Consider the following 23,461-nt stretch of genomic DNA (forward strand, 5'->3'; position numbering starts at 1 on the left):
CTAGGTATCAGCCCTTTATTGGATGTGTAGCATGAGAATATTTTGTCCCATTCTGTAGGTTGTCTGTTTGCTCTGGTGATAGTTTCAGTAAATGATGCTGGGAAAACTGGATAGCCACATGTAGAAGACTGAAACAGGATCCACATCTTTTACCTTTCACAAAAATCAACTCATGGTGGATAACAGACTTAAACCTAAGGCATGAAACTATAAGAATTCTAGAAGAAAATGTTGGCAAAACTCTTACAGATATTGGCCTAGGCAAAGAATTTATGAAGAAGACCCCAAAGGCAAGCACAGCAACAACAAAAATAAATAAATGGGACCTGATCAAATTAAAGGGCTTCTGCACAGCCAAGAAAAAGCATTTATTAGTAGTGAAGTTCCAATGGCATTCCATCCTTAGCCCTTCCAACAGCTTGTCCCCTTCCTAGGCAAAAACAGGTTCAGCCTGGAAGACCCACTTACATGTGGAATGTGCTGAGCTGCCTTAAAGCATGGTCTCACCTCCAGAGCAAATTTCCTCCAGGTTTTCAGTGATTACTGCTGAATCCTATTGGTTTTGATGAGCTTCTTGGTTTGTGTATACCACTGAGAAATTGGTTTCTAGAAGCTGATACCAATTAGCTAGCCCTTTTCAGAAAGTTTCAGGGAGACAAACACATGGTGATGCTTCATGAGCTATCTGTTCCCACAATGTCATCATAAAATAGGAAGTATAAACTATTACAACTGCGCAGGCTTTGAACACCATCCAGTCAATCCCACTGCATTACACAGAACCTGGCCTAAATAAATCCAGATGATTGACTTTACAGTGTTTTAAAAAATAAACAGACAACTCGCAGACTGGGAGTTCTGATAAAGAACTTGTATCTGGAATACATTTTTTAAAACTCTCAAAACCCAATAATAAGCAAGCAACTCAATTAAAACTAGACAAAAGATTTGAACATATACTAACCAAAACAGATACATGGATGGCAAATAAGCACAGGAAGAGATGTTCAAAATCCTTAGTCATTAGGGAAATGCAAATTAAAACCACAATGAGCAACCATCATGCACCTATTAGAATATCTAAAATTAAAAAGACTGATCATACCAAATGTTGGTGAGAACATGGAGCACCTGTAACAATCCTGCCCTGCTGGTGGGAATATAAAATGGTACAACAATTTTATGGTTTGTCAGTTTCTTACAAAGTTAAACATACACCTACCCAAGCATACACACCTACACCTATATGATCCAGTCATTCAACTCATAGGTATTTACCCAAGAGAAATGAAGCCTATGTCCATACAAAGACTTGTACATGGATGTTCACAGCAGCTTTACTTGTAAGAGCCAAGAGACCAGAAACAACCCAAATGTCCACCAACGACTGAATAGATAAACACACCACTGTGGTATGTTTATAAACAGGAATACTATCCAGCAATAAAAAGAAATAAACTATTGATTCATACAACATAGATGACTCTCAAAATAAGTATGCTGAGTAAAGCAGTCACACAAAAAAAGAGTACATTTATATGATTCCATTTATATAAAATTATAGAAAATGCAAACGAATCTCTGCAGTGGCAGAAAGCAGATCAGCGGTGGCCTGGGGAGGGCTTATCAAGGGGCACGAAGAAACACCGTGGGATGACGGACAAGTTCACAATCTTGATTGTGGTAATGGTTTCACAGATGTTTACATGTGCAAACTGTCAAACGTCACCAACCTATACATTTTAAATCTGTGTAGTCTGTATATCAATTATACTTCAAATAAAGCTGTTTTTTAAAAAGCCATGGAGAGATAAATAAAACCCTCTGTGGGAGGCAGTGTGGTGTGGTGTGGTGGAAAGAACTTCAGTGGTGTAGTGGGGACAAAATTGTGGTCAGATCCGCTCTCCTACTTACTAGCCATGGGAGCGTGCACAAATTATTTCATCATAAAATTGGAATACCAGTTTGCCCAGTGGTAGAAAATAAATAACATTATATATACAAAGACATATTAGGAATTTGATAAATGGTGATTCTCTTCCTTTTTTCTTCCAGAGGAAGATGTCTGAAACCAATTATTTTCAGTAACTCATGATGTCAAGAAATTTTTATTTAACCAGAGTCCCCCACACACTAGTGAAGACATCATGCTTTTCTAATTCTGCCATAAGCAAACGCTGTAATCTAAGCAACAGATCATCACTGATTGCTAGTGGTCCCCACCCTGAACAGCCCTCTTTGCGCTTGACAAGTGCCTGAAATTTCATCCTTCTTGTTTTATTTCTTTAGCTAAAGGTTTACATCTTTAAAGTATGCACCGATTCAGCTAATACCTCACCACCAAACTCAAGTTTCCTAGTGCTGCTGTAACAAATTACCGCAAACTAGGTGGCTTCCGGAGGCTCTAGGAAAAACTCCTCCCTTGTCTCTTCCTAGCTTCAGTTGCATGCAGGCGTTTCTTGCCTCATGACAGCGTCATTCCAACCTCTGCCCCCTCTTTCAAATGGCCTTCTGCCCTGTTCTCTCCTTCTCTCATGAGGACACTTGTCATTGGCTTTAGGGCCCACCCTAGTCCAGGGTGATCTTTAAGTTAATTACTTCTGCAATGATCCTTTTTCCAGCGAAGATTACGTTCACAGCTTCTGGGAGACATGCCTTGGTGGAGGGCCACCATTCGACCCACCACAGCCCTAGATCTAGTCCCTGGCAGACATAACTGTACTCTTTCCCGTGGAACTAGGACAGGGCCTTGCAAAACTTCACCCAGTGCTCCAGACAGCCACTACCAAGCAGCCAAAATTAGTTCAGGGATGAAGCCCTGGCAGCGAGCCTTAACATTTCGAGCCTCATCTGTAAATCTCATCCTTGAGTGAATTAAGAACCTGAGAAAGGGGTGTAGACAGTGGATAGGGGTGTCAAATCTTCATTTTTGCCTGAGTTAGGCATGGCCTCAAACACCTTAAATTCAAACCTAGCCACTGTGAGTCACTCTCTCTGGAAGAAACCCTGTGGCTAGGCAAATTTCCCTAGGTAATTCACGAGCTGACACTAAAATTTAAAACCCCCTGTCAGTGGGGCAATTTGGTGGGGACTTCTTCCTTACACATGCCCGTCAGACCTCCCCGGTCACCCAAAGAAACAGCCTAGGAAATAAGTGTGCTGTGATGCAAACCGATCTCTGCCTCTGTTTCTTCCTCCTCAGCTAACATCAGTTTTCTCTTTCTAAATAAAGTAGCAAAGACTTCTTTATCCTTTTCTTCTTCCGGATTTGAAGAATGTGTTTCTGTTTCCCTTTATATCTTTCCCAGTCAACATCCATTTCTTGCATTGGCTTTTCAGATCTGAATTTTTCAAGACTTTGCAGTTTTTTAGAACTCCTCGGTGAGGCTTGGTCAGGCTTCCTCTCATGGTGGCGTTTTTCCCTCGCCCTTCAGTGAAGTTCCTTAACCGTGCCCTCTTGCCTTTCCTGCGGTGAGCGGTGAGCGAGCAACTGTGTGCCTGGCGGTGGTGGGGGTTAGGAGACGGGGGCGTGGAGCGTGATTTTTGTGGGTCCTCATCGTCGTGCCTCCTTGGGAAATGGCTCCTCTATCTACCCTTTCTCTTTTACGGTTCTCTTTCCGTGAAGATTTTTCCACCTCTGCTCTTTCACTAAGCCTGCTGGAAGCAGCTTGCTAAAAATTGATTTTCTTCGGTTACTGACTACTCTCTTTCCTTAGAGCCCGTATGTGGTCGCCTTCTCTAAAGTGACTGAACACTTAGAGAGAGCTCAGAAATCTGGTCCCTTTTTTTGCAAAAGCCGAATCAAGAAAGGCAGCCCCCTCCTGGGTCTCTGCCTCTGTGTCCTTTCCAAGGGACTCCTTGACAGGATGTGAACAGCCACAAGGCAGTCTGGGTGGAAGGATCCCAGTTCCGCTCCGTTCGGTGTGTGGACAGCCTGGCAACTGGATTAAAGCAGTGGCTTTCAAACTTCACTGACTGTAATCTGCAGTAGGACATGCCATTTACACGTACGTATCAACTCAGAGATATACACATGTACATATAAATTTTAAAAAGTTTTACAAAACTACACTTATCCTTACAATAGATGGTGGTACTCCTTCCTTCCTTCCTTCCTTCCTTGTTTTCCTTTCTTCCTTCCTTCCTTCCTTTCCTTTTTTCCTTTCTTTCCCAGATGCTGGGCATGACCCATTAAATTGATTTTATGATGCACTAATTGGTTATGGTCTGCAATTTTGAAAATCACAGGTTCAAAGAAAGCTGCACCCGTCCCCTGCTCGTGGTTAGGAAGTCCATCAAACTCCTCTTTATTGTTTCTCTTTCAATTCGCCCTCAAGGCTTTTTAGCTGCTGCTTCCTGGTCCTATGATGAGGTATATATCGATCCCAGGTCCTCTTTTTCCCTGCCTGTCTTTCCTGAATAGCCAGCCCTCGCTGCTTTCTAATCAGGGTGTGAGTGTCATCTCGCTCCATCTCAGGTACACTAGCTGGGGCACAGACATGATCATAAATCAAAACCTCTCGGGCTGCCATCTCCCTGACCTTGCAAATATAAACAGGGCCAGTTGTGCAGGTCTCTCCCTCCTTCCTCCTTTCTTTCTCTGCAATCCAGCTTTGTGGAAAACAAGCGTCCTACTAGGTCTTACCCCCACACCCTTCTTTATTAGACTTAATAAACCGTGTCTGTGGCAAAACAGTTTTTTGACTATTAGGTTTACATCTGCCCTCATGGCATTTAACTCAGAAAAGCATTTGTAATCTGCATCCTACATTCCACACTGAGTAATACTGAGCTTAGTTTACTGTTGCTCACATTTTTAGCATCAGTAGCCAAAGACAGAAACATTGTGGGGCTGGGAAGGAAATCTGTTCTCCTTTTTTCTCAATTACAAAGCTGCCAGCATCTCAAGAGTGTGCTCACTGGCCAGGGGCCGCATGTATGATTGCTCAGATTTGCCGACTCATTAGCAGAAGTTCAGTCTGTACCACCCACGCGAAGGAAAGATGTTTCTCAGTCACTTCTGTTTGCAAATTTTAATTTCAAATTTTCCTCTCTCAAACTCACACCCTCAGAGTTTAGGAATACTTAAGACAGATTCCTCATCTCTAGCATTTGTCACTTAAAAACAAAACCCCAAAAAGGAAAAGCAACGGTGGTTCGGGGGAAATGGCACGATCAAGGGCTCTGGAGAGAGAGGATCCCAGCCCGGGTCCCAGCGACGCCACCTGCTCAGTTCCTTGTGGGGCCTGTCTGCACACCTGACAGGTGAGGGCGCCTCCTGTGTCTCTTTCCGGTCTGTGTCAGTTGCTTGGAATACCGACTACAGACATGAGAAAGCCTCCTTGGAATGCAGAGCCCGGGAGGCCCACGAAGGAACAAAGAAAACTGAGCACGTGGGAGAAGGCAGGGGCTGTGCGAGGAGGGAGCCCTTATAATCCCCACAGAGACACAACCACCCTCAGCATGGGTTGCTTTGGTTTGGTTTTGCCCCAACCTCATTTTACATAATACCAGCCCTTCATAAATAAAATGATTAATATCTTATGAATAGTTGTGTAAATTATATTAATTATTCAAAAATAAAATAATAAAGCTCCCTTAACAAACATTGTTGAAATGGAAAATGTGACTCACATTTATATAAAATTTGGGACTCTGACTCTCGTTTTATGAAATATTGATATTTGAAAACCAAGACTGTCCTGAATCCTGGGCTCAGAATGTCCTCAAGGTCTGGTGTAGAGGCAGGGTTACTCTCCTACACTGGCACTGTGGTGTTGTTACTTCCCATCTGCAACGTATCAGGGTCAGTCACTGATATTTATTAGGCTCCCTATCACTATGAGGGAGAAGAGTGCCTTAGCATGTGCTCAAAACTCACTTCTTAGCCCTTGGAATAGCACTGTTCTTTTTAAATACTGGTGTTTAACAAATTACTCCAAAACTTAATGACTAAAGACAATAATTTTATTTCGCTCCCTTTTTTGGGGATCAGGAATGTGGACAGCACTTGACTGGGCAGCTTATCTGTTTCACGTGGCATCTTCAGGGACAGCTGACTAGTGGCCTTTCCAGGTTGGTGGTCTGGGAGTAGTGGGACTTCTTATATGGCAGCTCAGGGCTCCCAGGGAGGATGCCAAGAGCCAGGGAGGGGAAGCTTCCCTCAAGACCTGGGCTCAGAAAATGGGCTACTATCAGTTTTACCATATTCTATTGGTCAGAGCAGTCACAGAGACCACTCAGATTCAAGGGAAGTGGATGTAGACCCCACCTCTCTCTGCAAGGAGTGTCACAAATCTGGAGTCACCTTTAACCTACCCTAAGAAAAACTTGATAATTGCTAACATGGGCTTAGAGATTGTGTACTTCTTGGTCTCAGGACAGAGGGTAGGCATGGACAGGACGCAGCCAAGATCCTGGGTTTGCTTTTGGGCTTGCTACTGGTATCCCAGTGACGTGATGAACACACAGCAAATTCTTGACAAATCTTGTTGCTAATTGTTGTAACTGCTGCATTCCCTTAAGTAGAGTGCTACGGGGAACAAATTCAGTCAATCAGTGAGTCGGGAAAGATCTATTAGGCATTTGGTCTGTGTCAAACATTGTGCCGGGTGCTGGGGACACAGTGGTCAACAAAATACCCAGCCATGGTCCTTGCCCTCACAGAGGGTATGATCTGGTATAGGAGACAGATATTATCAAAGGATTTAAAAAATAAGTGCAAAATTGCATCTTACAGAAGTGCCTTAAAAAAGAGGTGCATGATGCAAGATCAGGGCAGGCTTCCATAAAGAAGTGATGATTGAACTAAATCTGAGAAATGGGGGATGAGGGGCCAGAGACTGCAGGGCCTTGGAGACCACAGGGTTTGATCCCTGAGGTGGTATGTGGACACCTTGCATATTCCATCCATTCATCCAGCCATCCGTCTGTTCATCAATCCACCCATCCACCCACTTAGTCATTGAGCCCTGACTGATCACCTTCCGTGTGCTGAAGACACAGGGGTGTCACAGGGTGAGACCACCTATTCTGTACCTTCATAGAGCTTCCTCCCACCCCTCCTATGTTCTAGACTTTATTACCTTCACCAAGCATTGAGATTCTAAAGACCCCTCTAGTTTTAACATTCAAGGATAATATCCCACAAGCCCCATCCTTAATCTCCCCAGTCATAATTATTTGAATATGCATCTTTTGGTCACAAGGAGTACATGGTGCAAGGATGGGAATGATTCAACACAACTGCTGTCAGAAAACTCTCAGGAACCATGGATGATGACGCTATATTGTGCTGTCTCTTTGGCTGCGTGGGCAGGTCTGGCCATGCCCTGGGTAGAGTCACAGGCCATTCCTCTCTCCTGGTAAGGGCATTTCTCTCTCCACGGCCTTATTAACACTGGGCGCCATTCTCCCAAGGGTGGATTCTTTGGTTACGGATGTTTTTACTACAAGAGAATTGTTCTGCTAATCAATTCAATTTAATTCAATCCCAACTTAGCCCAAGTTAGCTTTGTTTAGTGTAGGTAGATTCAGTTCAGCTTAGCTTTACTCAACTCAGTCCATCCATCCATCCATCCATCCATGCTTTCAGCAAGTATTTCTTAAGTACTTTTCTTTGTCAAAGTCTATATGGGTCTGGGAATTCCACTGGGGTTGCTCCCACCAGCTGACTCACCTCCCTGCTCTAATCTGATGGTATCAGTGTACTGTGGAGAGACCACTGGACTTAGAGCAGGACCTCCCTATGTCTGTAATGTAGCCCTGCCATTTACCTACTGCCTTGGGTAATTTTCTTCGCCTTTCAGAGCCACAGTTTTCTTACCTGTAAAGCAGGAATGATAATAATAATATATATATACTTTGTGGAGGGTTTGTCACAATTAAATTCAAAGAAGCCACTCACAAATGGAATCCATTAAATCCACCCATTTTTTAACCTCTCTGGACCTAAAGGAAAGACTAGACTAAACAAGAAAAAAAGAAAAAAGATCCAAAGCTCAGCACAACACTTGGAAAACAGGAGAATTCACTAGGGAGGAGTTTGCTAGTGAATCATGGTATGGTTCTCTTGTCTCTGCCCTAGAGTCTCCACGTTCCCCAAAGGCCTCTTTTGATATCTTCACTGATTTCTTTTTGGGAGACTGCCTTGATATTTACCCAAGTTACTTTTTTGCGTTCCTGGGCTCAGCCCAACTCTTGATTTCTCGTGCTCAGAATCAGGACCTGTGCACTCGAGTACATCGCAGGCATTCACTGGTGAGCCAGTCCTTCATCACTAGCCCACGCCTTTATAAGCAGGGAGAAGATACAGGGAACAGAGGATGTGGTGGCAGCCTGCACAGCCCACCAATCCAGGAGAACCCCAATAAGGCACAGTTGGGGCATACTATAGCATCGATAGCAGAGGAACAGGAGACAAGAGAAAAAAAAGATGAGAGCAGGACATCCAAGAAAGTGAAATCAGGTCAGGGTGGGTCTCCCCAATGGAGACTACCATGTCATTAGACATCAACTCACATCCTACAGGTGCCGACTCTGGCCTGAAAATAGACGCACAACCGAGCCACAGGATACCCAAGGTTCCGCATTCTCGGGTTCCCTCAGCTTGGGAAGGCTTTCCCTTTATCGCTCATTGTTTCCACTTGTGGCTAAAATCAGACCCAGGTTTCTCATTTTAAAAATGTCTTCCATCCCGTTGCTGCCCAGGGTCATCTCACATGAATACCCTCTTTTCTTAGGTACTCGATGGTCTCAGAGGCAGAAACAGAAAGCATTTTCATGGAGCCCATTCATCTCTCCTCAGCCATTGCAGCCAAACAGATCATCAAGGAAGGTAATGCGACCCGAGGGTGGGTGGCAGCAGGGAGAGCCCAGGGGCCATCTGAAGACCCTTGCAGGGGGCCCACTGGAAGACATAAATGTGCTTCTCAGGTGCTGCCCATCACATCAAGAGGTGCAGATCTGAAGAAGGCAGTTCTGACAACCCCTCATCATCACCTTTGATGGGACAGAGGTGGAAGTTATCATGCGTCAGTGTGAACAGTCTTCTAGTCAGCAGCCAGGGAGGCAGCTCCAATTGGCTCTTAGGGCCTCCTGCTCAGTGTTTGGTCACCCCAGGGCCCTGAGGTGGCTTATGGTAGAGACGTAGACCTGAGGGCCCATAAGTAGCAAGGAGCACCTGGAGAGTTCTTTTCAAAGGGATGTCTAGATTTAGAATTGCATTTCCACCAGTGCTTGAAGATGGTCTTCAAACTAAAGAATACATGGGGAGGAGTGAGGGAAGGGTGGGTGGGGAGCAATGTTAGTATTTACACAGTAGATTATGGAGACAACAACATACCATATTTTATTCAAGGATACTTATCCTGATTGGATGGATTTTTTTTTCCTAGTCAATTTTGGGCAAATAATCTTCTGCAATTTCTTTCCTTCCCTTTCTTCTCCTTCTCCCTGGTGCCTCTCACACTTCCGGTGGGAGGGGTGGGGCGGGATGAGGCAGCACTGCTGACGCAACAGGGCCCAGCTGGCCTTTGGCCTTAACCTGGCGTCCGTTGCTGGTGGCCACCATCCCTTCCCTGGCCTTAAGTCGTGAAAACCACACATGCTCCTCCTACTCCACCCTAATCCCAGGCCTTTCTTGGTCCCCTGTTCCATTGGGGTCTCTACCAGGGTCTCCAGAGGACTTCTGGATCTCACACTACACTCACAGAAAATCAGAAATTCAGTTTGTTGTTGCTGCCTGCTCTGGGCACTCTGGGAGGCCCTGTCTTCTCAAAGTTCCCTCTGACTCTGGGGTTTCTTTTTCTTTTTCTTTTTCCCCCCTACCTGGGGTCTCTGTTATCTTGCTCCAAGCCAGGCCAAGGCCTCCAGGCCCAGGCAGTGTCTTCACCCTGGCCTGGTTTTCCCTGAATTGCTCCCGGCACCACTCTAGCTCCAGAAGGTCTTTTCTCCCTCCTTTGTGGTCGGGAATTCCCGTGACCTTCTACCCTGTACTATCCCTGCTCTCTGCTTCATTCAGTGGGCGACTCCCCAGGTTTTGGTTCTTGATAAATAAAAGTCCACCTTTAGTTAGGACTTGTGAGAAAAACATGTTCTCTCTTTGAAAGCTTCGCTTTCAAGTCTATAGAATGCTATGGACATTCAAAGTCTAGTTTGAAACCAGAAGATGCACGATGCCTTATTAAATTCTAGATCTTATGCACTGTCCCCTTCTCTGGGGCATTAAGCCTAAGTTTCATTAGTCTTAGTGGTTGATGGGCTGTGGGGAAAGAAAAAACAATACATTACAGAGAAAGGAAAATGTATCAGGGGATATTTCAAAACGTTATCATGCTCGCTAGTGATCAGAGCGGTGAAAATGTATGTTGAAGACTCCCAATTTTCATGAAAGTGTGCATAGGCCACACATCTGAGAGAGTGCGGGGAGAGATGTGCAGACTCTGCTTTCTTTTGAAGAAACCTCAGGTGATGGAAATAAGCAGGAGAAATTGATGCAGGGAGGTGAAGTCTAAAGAAGTGTGAACCAGAGACCGGGGGGAAAGGAGGAGTTGCCGGCAGGGGCGAGGGGCTGGGACATTTGGTTTTAAACCGAAAAGGGAAGAAATCAAACAACAACCTCTAGATACATAGCTGAGGCAGACAATACTGCATATTTTAATGAGGCTTCAGGAGTTCTATTTTTCACATGCGGTAAAGGAAGGATGTGATAGCTCAGTAGGGAGGGAAGGAGAGGGGCTTTTACATTTGCTATGTAAGCCCTGGGAGAGCTAGGGGAAAAAACTGGGTGGTAGAGAAAATAGGAACACTTCATCTATTTTTAAACAAAATAGAGCTCTGGGATTGCCAAGGTTTTCTTCTTTCTGCTTTTGAAATGGAGATCAGAGAACATTTAGAGCTGAGACCCGGTGCTGGGATGCGGTGGCCCATCAGGGGGTTTGGATGAGGAAAGAGGGAAGGGAAATGAGACCCTGAGCCCCAGGCAGAAGCCAGGACTCCCACGATTCGCATCCCAGCTTTCTGACACCTGTCAGGAGCTGCTTCTGTGAAGGCCTGAGCCAAGTCTATCTTCCAAATGTGGCTAGGGCCAAGGGTGGGGAACCTGCGGCCTCAAGGCCACCTGTGGCCCTCCAGATCCCCAAGTGCAACCCCTCGACTGAATCCAAAATTTGGATTCGGTCAAAAGGCCACACTTAAGGATCCAGAAGGCCACATGTGGCCCCAAGGCTGCAGGCAGCCTCTCCCTGCAGCCCTCTGCCCAGAGACCAACTGGCAGGGAAAGAGATGGTGCTGGCAAGAGGCGACGGCTAACAGAGGACACGCCTTTCCGGCTTCTTCTTTCTCTCTAGTCAGTACTTTTGGCTACCAAGTGAGAGGAAATGTTTTGCTCTCCCCTATTCTTGTCTACCTTCTTAGAGAAAGGAAACATTTTACTTCCCCCACATTTGATAAATTGTGAGCAAATATAGTATTAAAAGAAGGTAAAGGTTCACCCCAGAAGTGGGTGAGTTGGGATTTGAGTTCATGCAGAATTTGAGCTTTTCTGTTGTCAGCAGGCCCTGAGTCCTGTTTTGAGACTGGCATGGGGGCTCATGACAAACTCTTGCCACCTGTCTAAGGGCTGGGAGGCTGAGAATCACAGGTGCGGGCGGAAGCAGACAATGAATGAAATAAATAAGTAAATTAAATGTACATTAGGAGGTAATATCACATAAATGACTGCCGAAAGTTTTACTTTTCCCAGGGTTATTTGCAATCAATATGTAAAGGAATCATACTAATAGAGTGAATTATATTATGCAAGTACACCATTGACTCATTTGGCAAACACTTCCCAGACCCACATCGTACTGGGCACCGTGGGAGTTATAAGCATGAATGGGACGTACACCTGGTACTTAAGGACCATCAGCCAGCTTCAGAGAAGCATGGGAGGGAGTAGGGGAACGTGGTTTCCCTTCGCCCACACCTATACAGTCCTGCTGCCGACCCCAGCTACTGGTGTCTGGGCCGACACAGCAGGCCCCCAGGCCCCACTGAGTCCTCCCTGGCAGATCCTGCTGGCATTCAGTCCACGCCCAGAGTCCTCGCAGCCAACCAGCCAAGAGCAGTTCCTCCCAAGAAACAGGGAAGGCCCAGGTATTCCTAACTCTCTGATGAGAATGCCACCCGCCCCCTCTAGAACTCAAGCCACGGGAGCTCAAAGCAGACACAGAGTGTCCAGGCATGCTGGAGTCCGCTGAGCAGCTGCTGGTGGAGGACCTGTACAACCGCGTCAGGGAGAAGATGGATGACACCAGCCTGTACAACACCCCCTGCATCCTGGACTTGCAGCGGGCCCTGGTTCAGGACCGCCAAGAGACCCCCTGGAACGAGGTGGATGAGGTCTGGCCCAACGTCTTCATAGCTGAGAAGTGAGTCTGACTGCTGGGGGTCATGACCCCTTGACCCACCCTCTGGTTAGTGCCTGAGAGAGATGAAACTCCCCCAGCTTTCATCAAAGGCCCCCATGGGTCCACCCAGCATGCTGCAGCTGCCCAACCACTTACCCTGCCCTGGCTCCCTGCACACCTGCCCATAGAGATCCCCAGGGAAAATGTTGGCACGACTGCTTACTCTCCGCCCCACTGCCAGAGCCATCTGTCATAGCCTTCCCCTTCAGAAGGCCTTCTCTGGGCCTCCAGTCCTGCCACAGAATCCTGTCAACTCTACCACCTCATGGCATCTGTAATGACCACAGAATAGGACACTAGGAGCATTGACAATGATATGCACACGTATTTACCAACATGTAAAAATGTTCACAATATGGAATGAAAAAAATTAGATTACAAGAGAATACATGTACAGTATGATGCTAATTGAGTAACATTTAAGGGGGGGTGTGCGTCATATGCTTTTGCATAGACAACAATTGGAATTGCAATAAATTGTTAACAATATTTCTCTCTGGGAGGTGTTTTTTTAAAGGGGGCTTTTATTTTCTTTTTTAGATTTCTTTTGAATTGTAAAGGTTTTCTAGAGTAGACATTTATTGTTTTTGTAGACAGAATACTGTTATTTTTTTAAGAGTTTACCTGAGGCCAGGAGTTCAAGCTGTAGTGTGCTATAATCGTACCTGTGAATAGCTGCTGCACTCCAGCTTGGGCAACATAGCAAGACCCTGCCTCTGAAAAAAAAAAAGTTTATCAATGGTTTCCAGAACAAAAACAAAAACAAAAAGAACTCACTCACATCCTATTCCTTCAGGATCTTTCCAGTGCATAATTGGTACCAATAGGTTAATTTGTGCAACTAATTTTTGCTGATGCATAGACTACTTAATGAGATGTTCTCCCAGTGTAATTATCCACGTATCCAGAAGCGAAAGAGGGAATTTGGAGTCCCAGGGAAGACAGTCGGGATGGCAGCTTTGGACATCGGGTCTTATCCTCACCATCGAGTAATCAGTTGCCCAGAACTCGATCCCCAGAGCTGGGCACCACATCCTAAGGGATTAAATAGTCTGCAGCTCCAGAAGCATTCACCTTGTGGTCACCAGGAACCCCAGGCATCTCCAGGTATCCCCAGCTAAAGGCCCCTGCTCCTTCTCAGGCAACCCTGTCCTCAGGGCCTCTTCAAACTAAGCTCCATTTATTCGGCTGCAGCAAAAAGAGCTGTGAACTAGAAATCTAAAACACCAATTCTTGCTCAGAGTGTTTTTTTCTCCTTTCACAGTCTGGGGAAGTTATAAGAGCTTGGATTCATTTTTATAATCTTCAAATGGGAATAAAAATAGTTGCCCTATCTACTTCTCTTCATTATTGGGATAAAATAAAATAATGCACGTGAAAAGATTTAAAAAAATATAAGTATGCTGTATCAATGTAAAATACTCCTAATTTCATTATTTTTGTCTGCCACTTTTGTCTTTGATGAATGTCCATTCCCAAGGCATGAGGTTTTAAACTAAAGGTCTCTGGACCAGTCAAAGGTTTTCTTACACATAGTTTTGTTCTCTTCCTCGTCTTGCCCTCCCTTGCTTAGCTCCCTGTCTCTTTTCTCTCTTGCTGCCACCAAGTCACTGACCCTTTTCTTTTTTTTTTGAGACAGAGTCTCACTCTGTTGCCCGGGCTAGAGTGTCATGGCGTCATCCTAGCTCACAGCAACCTCAAACTCCTGGGCTCAAGCAATCCTACTGCCTCAGCCTCCCGAGTAGCTGGGACTACAGGCATGCGCCACCATGCCCGGCTAATTTTTTCTATATATTTTTAGTTGTCTGATTAATTTCTTTCTAATTTTAGTAGAGACAGGGTCTCGCTCTTGCTCAGGCTGGTCTCGAACTCCTGAGCTCAAACAATCCGCCCGCTTCCCAGAGTGCTAGGATTACAGGCGTGAGCCACAGAGCCCGGCCCGCCCCACTGACCCTTTTTATAACGGTGTTTACAGCGATCCCAGACACCCAGGATCAGAGAGAGAGGCACTCACCCAGCTGGGGCCCTCTGAGCAGCTGAAGCAGGCTCCCAGCTGCAGCGGTAACACCTCTCTAGCTCTGATTCTGCCTAACATGTCCCTGCCTCTCCCCCCAGGAGCGTGGCTGTGAACAAGGGGAGGCTGAAGAGGCTGGGAATCACTCACATCCTGAATGCTGCGCATGGCACCGGCGTTTACACTGGCCCTGAATTCTACACTGGCCTGGAGATCCAGTACCTCGGTGTGGAGGTGGATGACTTTCCCGAGGTGGACATCTCCCAGCATTTCCGGAAGGCTGCTGAGTTCCTCGATGAGGCACTGCTGACCTACAGAGGTGAGGGGGGGTCTGCCGCTCCAGGCTACTTCTACCAGGGGAGAAGCAAGGTGGGGGTGTTCTGCAAACCTCCTAATTATCTGCCGTGTCTGAGGGCGTGTGTCTTAAGAAGGCTGCTTTCTCTAAGAAGAGGAGAAAGGACAAGATAATAATTCATCCAGTAATTATTGAGGGCCTAGCATGTGCCACATACTGTTCTAGGCTCTGTGGTGAAAGACTGAGGCAAAGCTTCTGGCCTTTGAATCTTACGCTGTAGAGAGGGGAGAGAAAATGAAAATTAAAAAGCAGAAAATAAAATGAAAATAAAAATGTCAGATGGTGACAAGTGCAAGGCAGAGACTATAACTAGGACGATGTGCTAGAGGGACTGGCCGATCCTTGCAGATGGTGGCGGAGAAGTCCTTCTGACGGTGGGACATTTAAGCCACGTGACAAGGAGCTAGTAATGGAAAATGGGAAGAAGAGCATTCCTGGCCAAGGGAACTGCTAGTGCAAAGATCTTACAGTGGAATAAACTTGGCGTGTTCAGGAATCAGAAGGCTGGCGTGGGTTAGCATGGTGGGTGCAGGGGCCCGTCACACGGGAAATTAAAGGCCAGGGCAAGGAGGCAGAGTGGCACCTTGATCTGATTTATGTTTTGGGAAACTCATTCTTCGGAGGATGGACTGAATAGGGAAGCAGGAAAGCCGTGCCGAGGCTCCTGCCGTATGCAAGTGCGAGGGGGCCTGAGACTAGACTAGAGTTCTCGGGCCCCAGGCTCAGGGAGGAGAGGCTGGAGCCCATGCAGTGGGGCCAGCAGCCCTGCAGGTAAGAGTTCAGGATTTGCTATCCAGAAACCTGGATTTGAATCCAGGATTTGCTACACTTTATCTACCATTTGACTTTGGCCATTTCCTTTATCCCTAGCAACTGCAGTTTCCTTATATGTAGAACAAAGATAAAAATATCTAATCCTGAAGTTGCTGTGAGGAATAAATTTTTTAAAATGCATATGAAAGAGCTCATTTGGCACAACGCCTGGCACATAATACTTGCCTAAAAAATTATAGCCACTTCTGTGATAATACTGTTAATGACTCCCTGGAAAGGCGTTGCTTGTCACCACCAATGGCCAGGATGGGTAACTTCTAATGGAAAACACACACAATGCTTTTGTGTGTACATTTTTATATATATACTGAAAAGTAAGACGTTTTCTCTCCTTTTCAATGTTTAAAAATCCTGTGGGATCGTCTGTCCAAAGTCCGCGGCAGAGGGAGTTTGCCCGCTGCTCTCTCGGGCCTGGCACGCACCTGCCGACCTCCGGGCGAAGACTGGGCAGGCCTGGGAGACAGCGCGTGTAGACACGGCCTCCGGCCGGCGGTCACCCCGCACCATCCCAGGGTGAAAGAGACAGATCCAAGAGGATGGAACTCATTTCCAGAAGCGAGAGCAAGAGCCAGCCGGGAGGGTGGAGGGAGGAGGGACGCGCCTGACCTGCAGGGCCAGGGACGGTGCCAGCTGCGCGGGCCTAGTGAAGGCGGGGGCCTCCCCTCCAGGATGTCCAGGTCGGGCTGGGTCGTCCTGGCCAGAAGCGAGGGCGTTAGCTCCGCCCGCCCAGATACCCAGGTCGCTTGGAGTCTCATTCCCCGTGGGGCCGGATGCGCCCGCGGGCATCTCCTCTCCATTCAGCCTCCTCTGTGTGGTCGTTGCTTTTGTGGGTAATTCCTACTCATCACCGCAGAGAAGTTGTAGCATCCCTAGAATTATCCCCTGAGCCTTAGTTCCTGTGGTTTCCTCCACTCTAGGATGCTTGGGAGTCAGTTCCTAACAAAGAGGGCAATAGGAACACCTGGGGCCGGGCGTTTTACATACTAATTGCGATGACCTCACGGGGTGGCGGGAAGGGGGGGGTGTTATTTACATTGCAGAGATTGGGAAATTGAGACCCATGGAAGGTTAAGTGACTTTGCCACCACGTAATAATCAAGATTCTGTTGGTTGCTAGTACGTAGAAACCATCTCAAACTCCTTTACAAGCAGCAAAGCACTAATTATGAAGATACAGGAAGGAATCCAAATATATTAATAGAAACCTGGCACCCCAGGAGTCTGGAACAACAATTGAACAATCTCAGGACTCTTAGTTTCCAGCCTGTTTCTCTCTCTACGTCGAATAGCAAATGGCTCTAGCTGATCCTGCCTCAGTCCCATTTCCAAATTTTCTGGAGAATTTGGCAGATGCTGGTCCTTTGTCTACCCTGAGTTCTATCACAGTGACAAGTGGGGTGGCCTCTGGGCAAATACTTCTTGTTTTCCTGGAGTGTGGAGAAGGGGTAAGTTCTGAGGAAAGGGGGAATTAAGAACTGGGAGGGTACACACACTTGCCTGCCATATAAAGGCTTATTGTGTGTAGAGAGAATTTGAACCTGGTCTTACTCAAGTCCAGTGCTCTCTCCACTAGGTTTACTCTTCAAGCTTTAAAAACAGGGACCTTCCCCTCCATCAGCCCTGTTGCTAGTCAAAATGGTGACTCTGCAAATTAGAAAAAGACCACCTTCCTCAAACCATTTTACTGATGGAAAATTTTCATCATAACCAAATATATCTTTACTTCGGTGTGAAGGGCGCCCCCTGCAGTGCAAAATCTATACAACATCAGTGTGGACCTTGTACCTAACACAGAAAACAGAAAATGTTATGGCTGCTCTGGGCTAAGTGGGTAAAGACCCCAGAGTCTGACCCACCTGGCCTCTCCCTTGTCCCTCAGGCTATCCCTGAGGCTACTCAGAGGAATTTCAGGGTGCTGGGAACACAGCAGGGAAAAGCATGGCTCCCCCCAACCTGGGGTCTACCAAACTGAGCCTGAGTAGTATTTGATGCCCCATGAGGAAGACTGGCTGGTCATATCCTGAAGTGTCCTGGAGTGAGTCAGCCTGGTGATTCTGCCTCAAAAGGAAGAGAGTGAGACTTTGGGACTAGCCACAGGAGACTGTGGCCTGGTCAGATGGTTAAGGGGAGGTCCTTGGGAGGTCCTTGAGAGACAGTTGAACCCTGAGCTGAAGGTGGGAGGGGAAAAGACCAGCGCATCTGTAGATGCTCCTTTGGAGGCTTTGACTCTGCTCACTTACCTCCCTCTAGTGGCTGCTGGCTCTTGCCAATAATGCCTTTCAGCATTACTGGCCCTTGGCTCCCCTGAATCTTCTCAGTCTCTGACCTCCTGTGTGACAAAAACATGGCCTCAACTGATGCAAAGACATAATAATAAAAGAGTCACTTTCCATCCCATATGGTTAGATAGGATTCTTGACCCATTTAGCAAACATCCCCAAAGGCTGTTGGCAAGTAGATTGATGACGGCCAGGAGGAAGGTCTCCAGTGGTCCCAGTCTGCAGTTTAAACAGGCATTAGAATGATGGCATAGAAGAAGTGTTTGTCACATTCAGGAAGGATGAAAAGCAGAAAGGGAGGCCAGGAGATAACTGCTCTACCGAATGGCGGAGTCAAGATTTGCAAAGGCTTCTGTAGGCTACAAAAACAAACTACATCTACCAAAAATTATTAGTAGGAATTTGTAAAGTTATCCTTATGTTTAAAAAATGCTACGAGAGACATGACTTAATGGTAGTTTTTTTAAAAGAAGTTTTATAGGTTTTGGTGGTATAAAAGATAATTTGAGTTCATCATGTGACATATCTTACCTACATTACAAGCTTAGATGGCATCATTAAAGTCCCAGTGCCCAGAACAAGGGTAGTAAGGAGCCCACTCTATGTGGGTCAGTTCAAAACTGAAATATCTTACTCCATCCTCCTGAACCCCAACTCCTCAGCAAAAAACTGATAAATTCAAGTTTTGACCTGGAGAAGAGTAGCTAGAATACTAAGGGAGCATGAAAAGATGCTCAAATAATGATTGAAAGACACAGAATAGCTAGGAAAAGAAAAAAAAATTAGGGAAGAATATAAGTGATCTTCTTAGGGATTTTTGTATAAAAGTCCTGGTTCATACAGATGTATTCCTTATTGACTCCAAACGTCAAAGGGCACCGATGCCTGTTACAGAAATGTATACTTTTCCCTAATGTATCAAAGAATTTTAAAAATATTAGAGTGCTCGAAATACGGAGTGAGCTGTGTGTCTGTGTGAGCTGTCGAGCTCCATGTCACTGGAAGCATCTGGCAGAGGCTGGATGGTGGGTGACCCAGCATCGGGGTGTTGTCAAGGGAACTCTCCAGTCTAGACTGTGGTGCTTCCCAGCACGGAGATTCTACTTCTCTGTGACTCATTCATCTTAGCCTCCCTTTCCATTTCTGCTTCCCCCTCCCCACAATTCTTTTATTTCCCGTCTCTCCGATGCTTAGTTGGTGGGGAGACGGTAGACACCCACTCCAGTGTTTCACATGCAGGGGCAGAGGAGACTGCTCTGTCGCTCCATAATGGGGGGACAGCGGTGCTCATCCGTCCCGTGACTTGAGCCTGGATGAACACCAGAGGCAAAGTAAACAGCTTAAGTTCAGCACATCAAAACAGCACTCAAAAAAAAAAAAAAAAAACAGTACAAGGAAGCCGCTGCAATCCCATCATTATCTCTCGTGCTCTCTTCTCAGGCAAAGTCCTGGTCAGCAGCGAAATGGGCATCAGCCGGTCGGCAGTGCTGGTGGTGGCCTACCTGATGATCTTCCACAGCATGGCTGTCCTGGAGGCCTTGATGACCGTGCGCAAGAAGCGCGCCATCTACCCCAACGACGGCTTCCTGAAGCAGCTGCGGGAGCTCAACGAGAAGCTGATGGAGGAGCGAGAGGAGGAGGAGGAGCGGGGAACAGACGAGGCGGAGGAGGGCGAGGAGGCGGGGAGCGCGCTCGGGGCCACGGTGCACGCCCTGACGGTGGAGGAGGAGGACGACGCCGCCAGCCACCTGAGTGGCTCCTCCTTGGGGAAGGCCAGCCAGGCCTCCAAGCCCCTCACTCTCATCGACGAAGAGGAGGAGGAGAAACTGTATGAGGAGTGGAAGAAGGGACAGGGCCTGCCCACAGGCAGGGTCCCCCAGGGTGGAGAGGGCAGGCGCTCGGCCGCCTCCAGCCAGGCTGGGGAGGAGCTCGAGGACGAGGACGTGGACAGCATCATCCGGGAGTGGCAGAGCCGCAATGAGCGCTACCACGCGGAAGGGCACCGGCGGTGGGGCAGGGAGGAGGAGGAGGAGGAGGAGGAGGGGGAGAGCGACGCCGGCTCCTCCGCGGCGAGAAGGCGGAGGCACACCCTGAGCGAGAGCAGTGCGGAGAGCGTGAGCAGCCGCGACATACGCGTCCTGAAGCAGCAGCTCGCGGTGAGCGCCCAGAGCCGCGGCGGGAGGCGCCGCTCCGACTCTGTGTCCACCGAGAGCACCTGGGACATGTGGAACGAGCGGCTGCTGGAGATTGAGAAGGAGGCCTCCCGCAGGTACCGCTCCAGGAGCAGGAGGCAGGAGGCCGACGACGTGAGCTCAGAGGCAGGGAGCAGGGCGCGAGAGGACGACGAGGAGAGCGTGTGCTCCGAGGCCAGCTCCTTCTACAACTTCTGCAGCAGGAACAAGGACAAGCTCACTGCCCTGGAAAGGTGGAAGATCAAGAGAATCCAGTTTGGATTTCACAAGAAAGACTTGGAAGCAGGAGACGGCAGCAGCGAGCACGGAGCAGGGGAGGCGGCGGGGGAGAAGCAGCCCTCTGATGTCAGCCTGACGGCCTACCAGGCCTGGAAGCTGAAACACCAGAAGAAGATAGGCAGCGAGAACAAGGAGGAGCTGGTGGAGCTCAGCAAGGGGGAGGACTCGGCCTTGGCCAAGAAGAGGCAACGGAGGCTGGAGCTGCTGGAGAGAAGCAGGCAGACGCTGGAGGAGAGCCAGTCCATGGCAGGCTGGGAGGCGGACAGCTCGGCTGCCAGCACGAGCATCCCCCTGTCTGCATTCTGCTCCGCAGCCCCCTCGGTCAGTGCCGATGGGGACGCGGCGTCTGTCCTCAGCACCCAGAGCAACCGCTCCCACCTGTCTCAGGCTGCAAGCAACACAGGGGCAAGCTTGGCCTCACCCCTGCCTAACCTGCCAGTGGGGCCCGGCGACACCGTTTCCATTGCCAGTATCCAGAACTGGATTGCCCACGTCGTCAGCGAGACCCTCGCTCAGAAGCAAAATGAAATGCTGCTGTTGTCCCGCTCACCATCCGTTGCAAGCATGAAGGCAGCGCCAGCAGCCAGCTGCCTGGGGGACGACCAAGTCTCCACGCTCAGTGGACACAGCAGCTCGTGCCTGGGCGGCTGCCTGCTGCCTCGGAGCCAGGGCAGACCCAGCTCCGACACGCAGTCCGTGCTGTCCTCCCACACCACGCTGAGCTCCAGGGCGGAAGGCGCCGGGAGCAGAGTGAGGGGCACCAGCAAGCCCATCTACAGCCTCTTCGCTGACAACGTGGACCTAAGGGAGCTTGGCCAGAAGGAGAAGGAGATGCAAATGGAGCTGAGGGAGAAGATGTTCGAGTGCAAAATGGAGAAGCTGGCCTCAGACAACAAACGCAGCTCCCTTTTCAAGAAGAAGAAGAAGGTCAAGGAGGATGAGGATGACGGCGTGGACGATAGGGATGAGGACACTGACAGTGCCATAGGGAGCTTCCGATACTCTTCCCGCAGTGACTCCCAAAAACCTGAAACAGACGCCTCCTCCTCCCTGGCTGTCAGTGATCACTATGCAAGTGGCAGCAGAGCTGGCAAAGAGGTGGATAGCAGTATTAATAGGTGGCTCAGTGGCCTCGGGACAGAGGAAAAATCTCCTCCCCCGAGTGATTGGTCTGGAAGCTCCAGGGGGAAATACACCAGATCTTCCCTGCTCCGGGAGACGGAGTCTAAATCCTCCAGTTATAAGTTCTCCAAATCCCTGTCAGAGGAGCAGGACACCTCCTCCTACCACGAGGCAAATGGCAACTCTGTAAGGAGCACTTCGCGATTCTCTTCTTCTTCCACCAGGGAGGGCAGAGAGATGCACAAGTTCTCCAGGTCCAAGTTCAGTGAGACCTCGGGCTCCCGGGAGGAGAGCCCAGAGCCCTACTTCTTCCGCCGGACCCCTGAGCCCTCCGAACGGGAAGAGTCCCCGGAGCCACAGCGCCCACATTGGGCCAGGGCCAGGGACTGGGAAGACGTGGAAGAGTCATCCAAGTCAGACTTCTCTGAATTTGGAGCCAAGAGGAAATTCACCCAGAGCTTTACGAGGTCTGAAGAGGAGGGAGAGAAAGCGAGGACGGAAAACAGAGAAGAAGGGAGGTTTGCATCTGGGCGGAGGGCCCAGTATCGGAGAAGCACTGACAGAGAAGAAGAGGAAGAGATGGACGATGAAGCCATCATCGCTGCTTGGAGACGCCGGCAAGAAGAAACCAGGACTAAGCTGCAGAGAAGGAGGGAGGATTGAGCGAGGGAGCAGCTGAGAACACTGGAGGATGCCATTGAGCTTAGCGCAGGGCTCAGGGCACATGTTGCCACCACCTGCCAAGGGATGAGGAGGCAGAGGGGCAGAGCTGAAATGAGAGGTACCAAGCAAAAGGGCACTGGAGGTGGAGGAGGGAGGAGGAGAGCCATCAACATGAATCCCCAGTGCTGGACCAACTGACTCCACTTTCTGTTGCCCAGTGCCCTCTACACTTCAGTGTTTCACTTACTGTATTTGGTAGTGCTCATCCCAGACCAGAGAGGTGAGCTTGCAAAAGTGCTGTAGTTTGTCGGAGACTCCGGTTTACATCCAGAAAGCCCATGAATGCAGGGCATGGTTCTGCTTGTGGAGTAATGAGACCCAGGAAATCCATCCTGTGGCAAGTCTGACCTCTCCTGGCAATGCTCAGTTCTGGCTGTTTCTTTTTACTGTTTTGGATCTCCATTAAATTGGTATGTTGTCAAATATTCCTTCTTCTTTCTGGTCACTTTTAGCTCTTTGAATATTAGGGCACACCCACTTTAAAAGACACAAATGGGTTATCATGAGCCAGCCTCACCTTGTTCCACAAAAGCTGTGCCTCTAGGCAATGCCATCATCATCTTATTACCGAAAATAATAAGCAAGTATTTAGCCTCAGTGCAGCATGAGACTGCATTCGGAAAGCCTTTGAGAGTGACAGAGGGAACTAGAGAAAGAGAGAATGAGTTTTATTGTGGTGAGAGTGGCGAGACATATAGAGAGGGTCCCTCTGGAATGACCGAAAAACAAAAACAGACCATAGGGGAGAGGATAAAAAAAAGCTCAATTCAAGGGGATGGAAACATATTTTTATATTAATAAAATCTAGTGGCCATCCTTGCTTTTTATTCCTTGGTGGATGCTTGGCTAATTTAGTGAATAGTGCACTTGATTCTTCCCTGCACTCTGGAGGGGCTAGGCTGGTGAGAATTCTTTACTCTTTGCTCCCAAAACACAGGTTTTGCTGCCCCTAAAACACAGTTTGGGTTGCTGAGGCAAGCAACACATTACAACAGTCATTGACGGACTGGTTTCTACAGTTCCTTTCAAGCTACAGCACTTTGCAGGATTTGAAAACAGGCATGTGCCATGCAGCGGTCTGAGATGTCTTGATCAATCAAAAAATTCAATTCGGGAGACACAGCTGGTGAGGAAATGATTAATGGGAGGGAGAAGAGTAAGAAGGAATCCACAATGGGACAAAGAGTAAGTAATAATCATCACTTTGTCTA

At 48.0% G+C, this 23,461-nt stretch overlaps 1 protein-coding gene across 1 annotated transcript in view; it reads left to right on the top strand.

Annotated features, from left to right (window-relative positions):
• DUSP27 (dual specificity phosphatase 27 (putative)) overlaps nt 1–22,709 on the top strand; it is a 28,004-nt gene extending 5,295 nt beyond the window's left edge. The window contains exons 2-5 of the mRNA XM_012657747.1: nt 8,742–8,836; nt 12,182–12,413; nt 14,568–14,785; nt 19,375–22,709. Coding sequence (XP_012513201.1) covers nt 8,742–8,836; nt 12,182–12,413; nt 14,568–14,785; nt 19,375–22,190 — 3,361 coding nt within the window. The 3' untranslated portion in view covers nt 22,191–22,709. The remainder of the gene's footprint in view (nt 1–8,741; nt 8,837–12,181; nt 12,414–14,567; nt 14,786–19,374) is intronic.
• The last annotated feature ends 752 nt before the right edge of the window (nt 22,710–23,461 follow it).

This window comes from Propithecus coquereli, unplaced genomic scaffold (assembly GCF_000956105.1).
Source record: "Propithecus coquereli isolate 6110/MARCELLA unplaced genomic scaffold, Pcoq_1.0 Scaffold56, whole genome shotgun sequence".
Classification (NCBI taxonomy): Eukaryota; Metazoa; Chordata; class Mammalia; order Primates; family Indriidae; genus Propithecus; species Propithecus coquereli.